The 12,707-nt window shown below is 43.9% G+C and overlaps 2 protein-coding genes and 1 long non-coding RNA gene across 4 annotated transcripts in view; 1 reads left to right on the top strand and 2 right to left on the bottom strand.

The window, feature by feature from the left end:
• Window positions 1-12,707, top strand: part of LOC310734703 (integrin alpha-M-like) — a 266,739-nt gene that overhangs the window by 84,149 nt on the left and 169,883 nt on the right. For both annotated transcript variants that reach the window (XM_083557073.1, XM_083557075.1), the window contains one exon: window positions 353-453. In XM_083557073.1, coding sequence (XP_083413199.1) covers window positions 353-453 — 101 coding nt within the window. The remainder of the gene's footprint in view (window positions 1-352; window positions 454-12,707) is intronic.
• Window positions 1-12,707, bottom strand: part of LOC310734807 — a 195,283-nt gene that overhangs the window by 23,095 nt on the left and 159,481 nt on the right. The gene's annotated exons all lie outside the window — the stretch shown is intronic.
• Window positions 9,677-12,707, bottom strand: part of LOC310734904 (integrin alpha-M-like) — a gene marked incomplete at its 5' end in the record, with an annotated part of 37,216 nt that continues 34,185 nt past the window's right edge. Inside the window, 4 exons of the mRNA XM_083557377.1 lie at window positions 9,677-10,056; window positions 11,199-11,291; window positions 11,382-11,460; window positions 11,622-11,708. Of these exons, the coding sequence (XP_083413503.1) occupies window positions 10,027-10,056; window positions 11,199-11,291; window positions 11,382-11,460; window positions 11,622-11,708 (289 nt within the window). The 3' untranslated portion in view covers window positions 9,677-10,026. The remainder of the gene's footprint in view (window positions 10,057-11,198; window positions 11,292-11,381; window positions 11,461-11,621; window positions 11,709-12,707) is intronic.

The following is a 12,707-nucleotide window of genomic DNA, read 5'->3' as shown; positions in this document are numbered from 1 at the left end:
GGATCAACATTAGCAAATGCATAATACAACTTTCTTGCTTTATCGACATAACTTTTTGTTTACGTTTTGCATCAAGTGATGCTTAATTGTCATGATTTTAATTTAGATGACATGAATTTAATTGGAAAAAATTTATAGATGTTATAAATAAATGTTATATATGTATAATGATATATATATTATTTGTTATATATAAACATTCTTTAATTAAATTGATCTATTACATTTATAAAATATGTGGTTTGCTCAAAGGAAAAAATCATGTCAATTAAGCATCGCTGGATGCAAAGCGTAAACAAAAAAGACAGTGACATCAATGATCCTTTTTTCCTTTTTTTCCTTTTCTTCTCAGTTTGATTGTGAGTGATCCTCTTATTCAAAGTCAGAATAAAAGAGGGCAAGTGTACGAATGTGATGTTAATCAAGGAAGCTGTTCACCAATAACAATAAATGGTAATAACGCATACACACTTTATTAGTCATAAAATATTTCACTAAAGATATTTCTCAGAAAGTATCCCATTTACCTTCATGATGAATCTTGTCACAGTGCCCCCCGAGGCTGTCAACATGTCTCTCGGACTTTCAATGACTAAAGATCCCCAGATTTTAAATACAGTGGTAAGCTGAAGCTTTTTGTATTTCTATTCAGGTAAGGATTGATAGTGTGGTTTAATACAAACAGGCAAACCATTATGACCACCTGCCTAATATTGTGTTGGTCCCCTTTTGCTGCCAAATCAATCCTAAACCGTCAAGCATTAAGCGTACTCAAGTAAGTAACATCTTCAGCAATTTGAGCTACAGGAGCTTGTCTGTTGGATCAGACCACACGAACCAGCCTTTGCTCCTTACATGCATCAGTGAGCCTTGGCTGCCCATGACCCTGTTAACACTGATTATCTCTTCATCATGGCACCTGTTAGTGGGTGGGATTTATTAGGTAGCAAATGAACAAAATTAGGCAGCAATCTCCAAAACTGCAGCTCTGACCCAGTCGTCTAGCCAGCACAATTTGGCCCTCGTCAAACTCGCATAAATCCTTAAGCTTTCCCATTGTTCCTGCTTCTAACACATCAACTTTAAGAACAAAATGTTCATTTGCTGTCTAATAAATCCCACCCACTTACAGGTGCCATGATGAAGAGATAATCAGTGTTATTCACTTCACCACTCACAATGTAATAATGTCGTAATGTTATGCCTGATCTGTGTTTTTTTACTTTTGCTTCTGTGTTAGTACAAAGCTTAAATGTAAATGATCTGGAAAAATTCAACAGATTATAAAGTTTTTGTTTTTCATTACTGTACTTTAGTTTTTATTACCAAAAATTTTCTCTCAATCTGATATTAAGTAAAAAGGAATTCTTTTTCAGGTTTGTGGCCCAACCATTCCCAAGGACTGTAAGCAATTTACTGCATACAATGGCATGTGCTTTACACTGAATTCCAACAATTTTCCATCAGAACCAATACCCAAAAAATTAAGAGGTATTTCTTATGAGAACTAACATTAATAAAAGGCTAAAACTTTGTCACCTTTTGTATTTTTACATTATACTCTTTTTTTTTTCTTACTTATAGATTGCCCATCACCAACAGACATTGCTTTCTTGATGGATGGTTCTTACAGTGTAAGTAATCAGGATTTTACAGAAATGAAGACATTTATTACAAGCATGGTTAATGGATTAAAGGACAGGGACTTTCAGGTATGTAAAGAAAACTTTTTTGTTTGTTTTTAAACATCATAAGACAGCAAGTGTATTTAAATGCTTCTAATGTTATGGGACATTTTGGAACTAGAAGTTGCCATCACTGGGGCATCGGCAATTGTAAGTGCAAGCTTATTTAGAGCCCCTTTCCATTAGTTATAATAGACAAGTGGAGTGGTGCACAACGAGCGTTCACAGTAAAGTCTTTTATAGCATTTTATAGCCTATTTCTTTACATGTACAGTGGGGCAAAAAAGGATTTAGTCAGCCACCAATTGTGCAAGTTCTCCCACTTGTAATTTTCATCATTGGTACACTTCAACTATGAGAGACATAATGAGAAAGTAAAATCCCAAAAATCACAAGATACTGGTCTGTGAGAGCCAGAAATCTTGCTTTTTTTGTAGATGACTAAATACTTATTTTCCACCATAATTTGCAAATAAATTCTTTAAAAATCAGACAATGTGATTTTCTGGATTTTTTTTTTCTCATTTTGTCTCTCACAGTTGAAGTGTACCTAGGATGAAAATTGCAGGCCTCTCTCATCTAAGTGGGAGAACTTGCAGAATTGGTGGCTGACTAAATACTTTTTTGCCCCACTGTATATCAGCTTACGCTTATATAATGAATGCAAATGTATATCTTTATAAACACTCTTTTATGTACCAAGGTGCAACTATTAAGAAAAATTTGTTAGCAATAATATGGGTTCTAAATGAGGTAGCAGTGTAAAAATCCAAAGACAGAAGGACCAATAAATATTTTTTATGACCATTTCATGATCTCATATAAAGGCACAAACTAATCTAAATTAGTCAGTTAGAATTGTTGCTCCCCACAACGATGCAAAGGCAGAGGCTCTGAAACTGAGTTACAGTACAGTGGCCAGGGTCATACAGAGGTTTTCCAAGATGGGTTTAACTTGGAACAGGCCTTGCAAGGGTCCATCAAAGAAGTTGAGTCCTCGTGCTGTGCATTAGGTGCAGAAGCTGCTTCAACAAAACAGACACATGAGTGCTGCCAGCATTGCTTTATATGTTTCAGAGGCAGAAGGTCTGCTTGTCACTGCTCAGACCATATGCCGCACTCTGCAACAAGTCGGTTTGCATGGCCGTCTTCCCAGACGAAAGCCTCTTCTGAAGCTGGCTTACAAGAAAGCCTGCAAACAGTTTGCTGAAGACAATCTGTCCAAGAGCATGAATTACTTGAACCATGTCCTGTGGTCTGATGAGACTAAGATAAACTTGTTTGGCTCAGATGGTTTCCAGCATGTGTGGCTACACCCTGGTGAGGAGCATCAAAAAAAGGTCTGTTTTGCCTACAGTCAAGCATGATGAGTGCTGTTGGTACTGTAGCTCTTTGATGTCATTATGGAGGAGAGGAAGAGGATCCCAGCAACAGCCTGTGCAGCTCTGGTGAATTCCATGCCCAAGAGGATTAAGGCAGTGCTAGATAAAAATGGTGCTCACACAAAATATTTTTTTGTCATTTTTTTGACAGTTTTGACATGTTCCCTTAGGGTGTACTCACTTTTGTTGCCAGTTATTTTGACAAGAATGGCTGTATGTTATTTTCAAAGGACAGAAAATATATAAAGCTATACAAGTTACACATTGACTACTCTAAAATATATCCAAGTTTTATTTTTATCAATAAATCCGTTGAGAAGATATACTAAAAGGGTTGCTGAAATGTGAGGAGTGTACTCACTTTTGTAAGTTTTGTAAATGTATGTGATATTATTAAATTTTACTTTTGAACAGCAGCAGAATGAAAAAGTGTGGAGCTGGTTTTGTATTTGAAATGTTACTTTTTCTTTTCAGTTTGCAGTTGCACAGTATTCTTCTACTTGTAAAATACACATCAAATTTAACACCTTTTCAAGCACCAATGAAATACAAAACATCAAACAATTTAATCAATTGACCTACACTGCCGCTGCTATCAAGAAAGTTGTGTAAGCATCATAAATGCATCTAAAAGCAAAAATGTTTTATGTTGCATTTTCATCACAAAAAGTAAATAACATGTCCATCATCAATTTATTTATTTGCAAAGGGAAGAAGTATTTACCATTCAGGCAGGAGCCAGAGAAAACGCTAACAGAGTGTTGTTGGTCATCACTGATGGTGAATCACAAGATCCGAATGATCTACCATCTGCTGCTTACAGTGCAGATGTCAGGCTGCAGACGCGGAAGCCGATATAGTCCGATCATTGTCCTTTTATTTCAACAACCGTACAACACAAAAACACTCATAAGCCGTTGAAAACAACAAACAAAGACATCCGCTCGATACGCGTTGTCCGCTATGAGTTTGAATGTCCCAAGCATAATCCATAAAGCCTTCGGCAATGAGTAATCCAAGTCGGAAGTGGAATTCGCATATACAGCCGGCGGTCGAGCAGCCACGCGATTGTCCAGCTTGACAATATAACGACCGACAGCCTGTGACTCAAGAACGTGAGTTTATGTAGTCTGATCTTTCATGAGCCACAGCTGTCGGTAATCTTGGGAAGCAGCGTGACTGCTATCGAGGGGGGCGTGGCAGGGTGAATCCCTGACAGCTACAGAGGGGGGCGTGGCAGGGTGAATCCCTGACAGTACCCCCCCATCCAGGGGCGACACCTGTCGCCCCAAAACCCACCTATGCCAGGCGGGCCAGGGCACTCCGAGGAAGGCCTCCTTAGACGCCTGGGAGCAATGGAGGCCTGGTGAGCATCCTCTGCGGAGAGCCGGCATGGAACAACACCTTGCAGGAGTATCCGGAACGGAGCCACGCCCTCGGTGCTGACGGGAGACTGAGTAAAGCCCCTGGCGGGGATTGAAGCCGGAGCGATCTCCATGGCGGGGAACCGGAACTGGACGCCAACCATGACAATGACCGGGGAGTGGAGGACGTCCAGGAAGAGCGGAGACCAGGAACGTCGTACCACCCTCTGAGGGACCTGGAGGACCGACGTCGCCGTCAGAGGGACCTGGAGGACCGACGTCGCCGTCAGAGGGACCTGGAGGACCGACGTCGCCGTCAGAGGGACCTGGAGGACCGACGTCGCCGTCAGAGGGACCTGGAGGACCGACGTCGCCATGCGGGGATCCTGTGGGCGATCCTTCGCCCTGAAGAGGACCCCGGGGTGAGACGTCGCCTTCTGTGGAGCCCGGGGGCGAAACGTCGCCTTCTGTGGAGCCCGGGGGCGAGCCGTCGCCTTCTGCGGGCGCTGGAGACGAGCCGTCGCCTTCTGCGGGCGCTGGAGACGAGCCGTCGCCTTCTGCGGGCGCTGGAGACGAGCCGTCGCCTTCTGCGGGCGCTGGAGACGAGCCGTCGCCTTCTGCGGGACTGTGGGGTGAGCCGTCGCCGTCGGTGGAACCCGGGGGCAGCGGTTCAACTTCCCTTTCGCAGTCCTGGAGCCGGGGTGAGTGCACAGGGAAACCCCTGGGCGTAGGGGCGCTCCTTGGGACCCTTAGGAGCAGATCGGAGCCTACTGAGCAGCCTGGAAATGAGGTGAAGCCTGCCTGGAGATCCACGAGCGGAGAAGGGCTCTCCTGGAGGTCCACGACATCAGTGGAGCTCTCTTTGGGACACTGAAGCGGAGACGAGCTCGTGGGGTCGCTCGGAGGCGGAGACGAGCTCTCGGGAGGAGCCTGGAGCGGAGTCGTGCCCTCTTGAGGAGCCAGGAGCTGGGCGGAGCACTCTTGAGGGACCTGGAGCTGGGCGGAGCTCTCTTGAGGGACCTGGGGCGGAGCCGAGCTCTCTTGAGGGACCTGGGGCGGAGCCGAGCTCTCTTGAGGGACCTGGGGCGGAGCCGAGCTCTCTTAAGGGGCCTGGGGCGGAGCCGAGCTCTCTTGAGGGACCTGGGGCGGAGCCGAGCTTTCCGTGGGCGAGATGTCGCCTTGGAAGGGGCTCTGGGATGTGGCGTCGTCTGGAAAGGGACTCGGAGGAGTCACTTCGCCTTCTGTGACCGGAGGTGTCGGCGCGGCGCTCTCGTGAAGACTCTGTGGCGGCGCGGCGCTCTCGTGAAGACTCTGTGGCGGCGCGGCGCTCTCGTGAAGACTCTGTGGCGGCGCGGCGCTCTCGTGAAGTCTCTGTGGCGGCGCGGCGCTCTCGTGAAGACTCTGTGGCGGGAAAGCACGCTCCTGGAGACACTGTGGCGGGAAAAAAGGCTCCTGGAGACACTGTGGCGGGAAAGCACGCTCCTGGAGACACTGTGGCGGGAAAGCACGCTCCTGGAGAAACTGTGGCGGCGTGGCACGCCCACGGGAACCTCGGAACAGAGCGGCACGCCTGTAGAAGCTCTGTGACGCCATGGTGTGCTCGCCGACGCTCGGAGATGGTGTGGTGCATCCACGAGAACCCCGGAACACAGCAGCACGCTGGTAGAGACCCTGAGATGAAGCAGCCCTCTCATCAAAACATTGGGGCTGAGCTGCAGGCTCATGGGAGATCCGGCACGGAGCCGCGTGCTCTTGAGAACCTTGGAATGGAGCACCTTCCTCCTTAAGGGGACTGTAGTGGAGATCCACCACCTCTATCCCCAACTTCCCCAGAAGCAGCCCGCTGAATTCGGCGAGTGAGCCGAATTTGCCCCCTTTGGCGCTCCATAGTGAGCTGGCTTTGGCAAGAACTACTCCAGACAGGAAGGAAATACAGAGGGCAATCTTGGCTTGTTCGGAAGGAAACCGGGAAATGTTAACAGCCACATACTCGCCGATGCCTTGCAGAAATCCGCCCAATTCGTCTTTTTTCCCCGAGTAACGAGCCGGTAATCCCCTCGCGCTCTCTGAGGGGCGTGGCGCAGCCGCGCTCTCATGATCCGGCTTCTGTGGATCTGAACCGCGAGAAGCGGCACTGAGCTTCCGGAGGAAATCCGAAGCCGGGTTCAGCTGCCGATCCGTTGCGGTCGGAATCACGGAATGGCGAATCCGCGTTCGGTATAGGTCGGTCGTTCTGTCAGGCTGCAGACGCGGAAGCCGATATAGTCCGATCATTGTCCTTTTATTTCAACAACCGTACAACACAAAAACACTCATAAGCCGTTGAAAACAACAAACAAAGACATCCGCTCGATACGCGTTGTCCGCTATGAGTTTGAATGTCCAAAGCAAAATCCATAAAGCCTTCGGCAATGAGTAATCCAAGTCGGAAGTGGAATTCGCATATACAGCCGGTGGTCGAGCAGCCACGCGATTGTCCAGCTTGACAATATAACGACCGACAGCCTGTGACTCAAGAACGTGAGTTTATGTAGTCTGATCTTTCATGAGCCACAGCTGTCGGTAATCTTGGGAAGCAGCGTGACTGCTATCGAGGGGGGCGTGGCAGGGTGGATCTCTGACAGCTACAGACGGGGGCGTGGCAGGGTGAATCCCTGACAGCTACAGAGGGGGGCGTGGCAGGGTGAATCCCTGACAATGTGTCTTGAATTGAAGAATTGTGAATGTCACTAATGAAGGGATGTGTTCACTTTTAGATCAACCAATAATCAACTTTCTTTTCGGCTTCTTCCGTTAGGGGTCGCCACAGCGGATCCTCCGCACGTTTGATTTGGCACATGTTTTACGCTGGATGCCCTTCCTAACGCAACCCTCCCCAATTTATCCGGGCTTGGGACCGGCACTAAGAGTGGCTGGGGATGGTTCCCTGACCGGGAATTGAACCCGGGTCGCAGCGGTGGGAGCGCTGCATCTTAACCACTAGACCACCAGGGGACCTACATCAACCAATAATCAACTAATGCTCTAAAATAGGGCAAGGCTGAATCTCGTGAACCTTTACTGTAATTGGCGAGTGTATATGTAAGTATACTTCAAGGCTTTTCTCTGTTCTGGCACTGCGGTGGTGGAATAAACTTCCCCTAGATGTTTGTACAGCGGAGTCCCTGACTATCTTCAAGCGATGATTGAAGACCTACCTCTTCCTGAAACACTTAAATTAGCACTTTCCAAGTTTGCTTTGTAGAATTCAAGAGTTATATTTATATTAAGTTTGTAATCTTGCGTACCAGTGTAGATTTATTCATTGGTAGAGACTCAAAGCACTTTTGTACGTCGCTCTGGATAAGGGTGTCGGCTAAATGCCGCAAATGTAAATTTATATAAAAAGATCAAAACACAGATTTACAATTGTTGAAAATGGATAAACAACTAGGAAACAAACATGGTCGAGAGCCAAGAATAAGGATGCATGCTGGAAGGGTAAGGAGGCAAAATAGAGAAAGCTGGAAAAAGAGGTCAGAGACATAGACACATTTCAGATGAAATTATAGATACTATTTTGGACCATGTTGTGGCCTCACAATGGTTGAGGCAGGTTGGAGGGTACAGCCGAATATTGGGAGATCAACTGTGTCTTCAATAATTCAAACATTTCGTAGAGAGAACAGGTATGTAATCCACCAGTGTGGAGTGTGCTGTTATAGTGTGTATATATACATTATTTAAAACAAGTTAGAACACAAGTATGCAAGTATAAATGTATTGCATAAGTGCATTTATTCCACACAGGACTGCAGGATTACCTCGTGGGGGTAGCAGAGGACCCCTTTTCACACCCCAACAAGAGGAGGCTATTTGCACCATGGTCCGAGAAAACTATCGATAGGGTGTTGAAGAGACACCACATGAGCATGAAACAGCTGTACCGTGTACTATTTGAAAGGAATGGTGACAGAGTGAAGGAGCAACGGTACCAGTATGTACAGTTAAAACATCTATGGGCATACTTTATCTAATTTACATAAACTTCTTATAGTGACGTATAATACAGCATGTGTGACCTATGTACAATTGCTATAGCTGAAGGAAAATAATTTTTTAAATATGTGTACATTTGATATAACTGTATCTTGTGAAATTAAATTAATGTGCATAACTAATTAGGTCTCTTCTGGGTTGTAGCGTATAATGGAATTGGAGTCAACTGAACCACCTTACAACTTTTTATATGTGGATGCCATCGGCCATAGAGCTACTGTTTTTGCCAGGCCAGCGGGGAGGAAATATCACTGTGTGCTGTTAAGTCAGAGCAGGGTGTGCTATCTCATATGCCCCTTATAGGCCTATACAACACACAGAATTTCCTCACCTTCTTAGAGGCCCTCTATAGGGCTCTCATCCCTGTTGATGAGAGGGGTCCATTTCGAGATGATTTACCAAAGTATGTGATACTTTGGGATAATGTGAGTTTCCCTCATTCAAACACCATCAGGCAATGGTTTCTGACCCATAACAGGATGCTGATGTAATTTCTCCCACCCTATTCCCTATTCCTCAACCCAATTGAGGAGTTCTATTCAGCATGGAAGGTCTATGATTGCCAGCCACATACTCAGATGAACCTGCTGGCTGTCATGGATGCAGCATGTGAGGACATCACAGCAGAAGCCTGCAGAGGCTGGATAAGACATTCCAGAAGATCTTTTCCACGCTGCATTGGAAGGGATGATATCTGTTGTGATGTGGATGAAAATCTGTGGCCCGACAGACTGGGACATCAGGGGGTAGAGACAGATTGTTCTGCCTAAGAAGTGTTTCCTATGTTTACCTTTTGGAATTTTAATTTGTGTCTTTTTATTTTCTATCACAATGACATTATATTGTAATTTTTTGGTCAGTCCACTAGTAAAAAAAAAATAAAACAGTGTGAATCCTGTCCAGTCTCTTACATTCAATATACCACATACAGTAATGTGTACATTTGTATGTGTTGTATCAGAGAAAAACTGTAATGTGATCATCGACAGGCAATCCAGCGATTCCTTCCACGTCACCCTCGTGGGACTGCCTGGCCCCTCTGTCCTTCGCTTTAGCTGTGCCCGTCCACACTCGGCAGGGATTGGTCAGTCAGCTCTAGGTCCTGAAGGGGATTGTCTCCAGGTTATGTATGTAACCCAGAGGGAATGAGATGAGGTTTCCAGAGGGAATGAGATGCTGCGTCTCTATGCAACACTCCTGCATCCCTGCAGCACTTCTTTTCCTTTTCAGAAGCTAGAACTGGTTTCACTCCTTGTGCTTTTAAGATTCCTGATCGTGACGTCATCCCGCCGGTGACGCAGCAGTTTCCATTTTACTGATTATACACGTGATTCAGAGATTGGACAATGCGGAGGTGTTCCCAAAGTGTTTTTGATGCAGCGTCTCATTTCCTAAGGAAACCATGGTTACATACGTAACCTGGAGACCTTTCATCATTGTTGCGGGTATCAATAGTTCATGTAACCCAAAGCCATTGTAGCCAAACTCTTTATATTAATTACAGTCTAAATCCATCTTAATTGTTCTTGAGTTTAACAGTATTCTCATCTATCTTCCTCACATTCTCAGCAGTGTATGGTTTCCAAACTGAAGAGAACCAGATTGAGAAGTATCCAGAAAGAGAACTACTGTATATGATTGCTATGTTTGCTTGTATATGATCATGACTGGTCAAATAAAGATTTTTAAGTGACCAACCACAACAGCAGAAGTTAAGTCAAGTGGAATTTCCAAGCAGAAGCAGTCCATCATAATCAAATTTTTCCTTAGCATAAACTTTCAAAGTTTATATTCAACATTCTACAACAGTGTTTTCTTATGAGGAACAGTCAAACAATCCCATACTAGGTACTCCTTCACCAAAGAAGTCAGGATGAATAGTATCTTACACAGTGACATTTTTTTCTAATTTGCTTTGGAGCGTTTCTCAAATCATTCTTAATACTTGCAAACCAGAAAGTACATTTCTCAAACAATTGTACAAACAGAACAACACAATAGATTGTTTGCAAAAGCCTGTACTTTTCTCAAAATCCTTAGTTCATCTCTCAAAAGTAAATATGTGTGAACATCTCATTACCATCAGAAATTCCTTTTGTGATTGTTTACAAACAAGATCGTCAAAATGTTTAGTCATGTTGTGAGTATGATGGCATACGGTTTCACAGTTTTCCTGATGTAATTACAGTTTTGATACAAGTGATTGAAAATGCACAAGGCTGAATTTCTTCTTTATGACATCTATGAATTTCAACAGAACAAATGTGCAAAGTAATATATTTGGGATATTGATTGCAAGAGACCAAAAAGGATTCACACTTTTACTATACTGTACTAGTGTTCGTTCATTTCCTGGTAGTTTTGCCTTTCGCTCTGTCACCAATTACATGTTTTTCTCAGTTGCTTTGGAGCATTTCTTAAATCTTCCTTAATATTTGAAAACCAGTAAGTGTCAAAACAATTTGTACCAACAGGACAATACATTCGATTTCTTGCAGAAGCCTGTACTTTTCTCAAAATCCTTAGTTCATCTCTCAAAAGTAAGTATTTGTGTCCATGCACATGTCATTCCAACCAGAATGAAAAATCCATTTGTCATTGTTCACAAACAAGATCAAAATAGAATTTCATTTCTGAAAAAAATTCCAGTCCATCTAATGATATATTTTAACACATAATCTAATAATTGTGCTAATATTATTATTTTTTATAATATCAGTCTACAGTACCTGCACAGTATTAGTCCAGATGTCCTTATCTCCCAATTTTACAGGCACGCGGATGAAAATGTCCACGTTCAAATCCCTGAGGTAATTTTCCACCTGAGAGGAAATGAGGTTGTCATTACCGCACTATGTAATTCTTTCCAGATAGTAGCATATGAGATGTTTCCTTGTATTTTTTAATGATACCTTCAATATTTGTTCGATTGGTTTCTGGAGGTCATTTTTCCCTGCGGTAAAGTTTATGTGGATTGTGGAATTCTGGTCCCTTGACAAGAGATTGTAAAAAAAAAGATGTATGAATATTTGAGGCTACTCTTACCATATTACAATATTTTTTACATTTACTGAAATAAGAATATGGCAAACCTTTGTAACATTTATAATTATACATATCTATTTGAGCTAGAAATCAGTAAATTCACTGACCTGATCAGTGCGACATAGATGGCATATTTAACATCAATGGACTTGTCTTTGGACAATTCATTGTCCCGTTCATGCTCGTCATTGTCACTGGAAATTACAGGATATTTGTGTCAGTTGTTAAATAATTGTTATTTGTTGTAAATAAAACAGTTTTAATATAATACTATTGATGCAATTAGCAGTGGTGTGGAGAAAATGTGTTTGTTACTGTACTTTTTTTTTTCTTTGTGAATGCAATGCGCTTCCGTAAGTAGGCTAAATATACCCATATTCAAGAAAAACATAAAATTGTCCAAGAATTAGAAGGCAGACCGCAATTACAGCAGGAAATGTTAAATTAAGCTCCAGACAAAAATGTTATAAACAATTTGGCCAGCAACTTAGACAATGTTTAAGATTTTGGCCCCTTATGCTATTGAGTTTGATACCCCTGCTTTAGACTGTAAGGACATACTTTGGGATGAGGGTGGAAACGACTCCATGTTACGTATGTAACCCTGGTATGCTGAGGGAATGATAATAATCATTAAACATTTAAAGTTTCCCTTCAGGAACTCGAGCTGCATAAACAACGCTTTGGGAATGCTTCCATGTTGTCCACACTCTGAATCACGTGTGTCATCTGTCCAATGAAAATGCCGGGGTCACGGACGGGGTGACATCATGACCAGGAAGCTATAAAAGCACAAAGGGTGAAGCTGGTGATAGCTTCTGAAAGGGAAGGAAGCCCTGCAGTGTGGCCTGGAGACGTAGCATCTGCATCAACAACGCTTTGGGAATTTATCTCATCATTCATTCATCTTCTCCCGCTTATCCGTAATTGGGGTCGCGGGGGCAGCAGTCTAAGCAGATTCCCTAGACACTTCTCCGTGTCCAGGGATCGGGTTGTCAAGACATTGGGCCGCCTTTGACTGCTGCCCAATCCTCTCAGCACCGGTCCCTTACGGTCCCTCCTGCAGATGGTGAGCCCACGGGAAGGCGGCCCCACATCACTCCGACGTCACGGTCCTTGATTTATTTTTTTCTTTGGGAATGAGAGTCTAATATCACCCGACTGCCCCGTGATTGCCCTGCCAGTGGGCATGA

The sequence above is a fragment of the Silurus aristotelis genome (genome assembly GCF_946808225.1).
Source record: "Silurus aristotelis genome assembly, chromosome: 12".
Lineage (NCBI taxonomy): Eukaryota > Metazoa > Chordata > Actinopteri > Siluriformes > Siluridae > Silurus > Silurus aristotelis.
The sequence above is the reverse complement of the archived record's forward strand: the minus strand, read 5'-3'. Positions and strand labels throughout refer to the sequence as shown.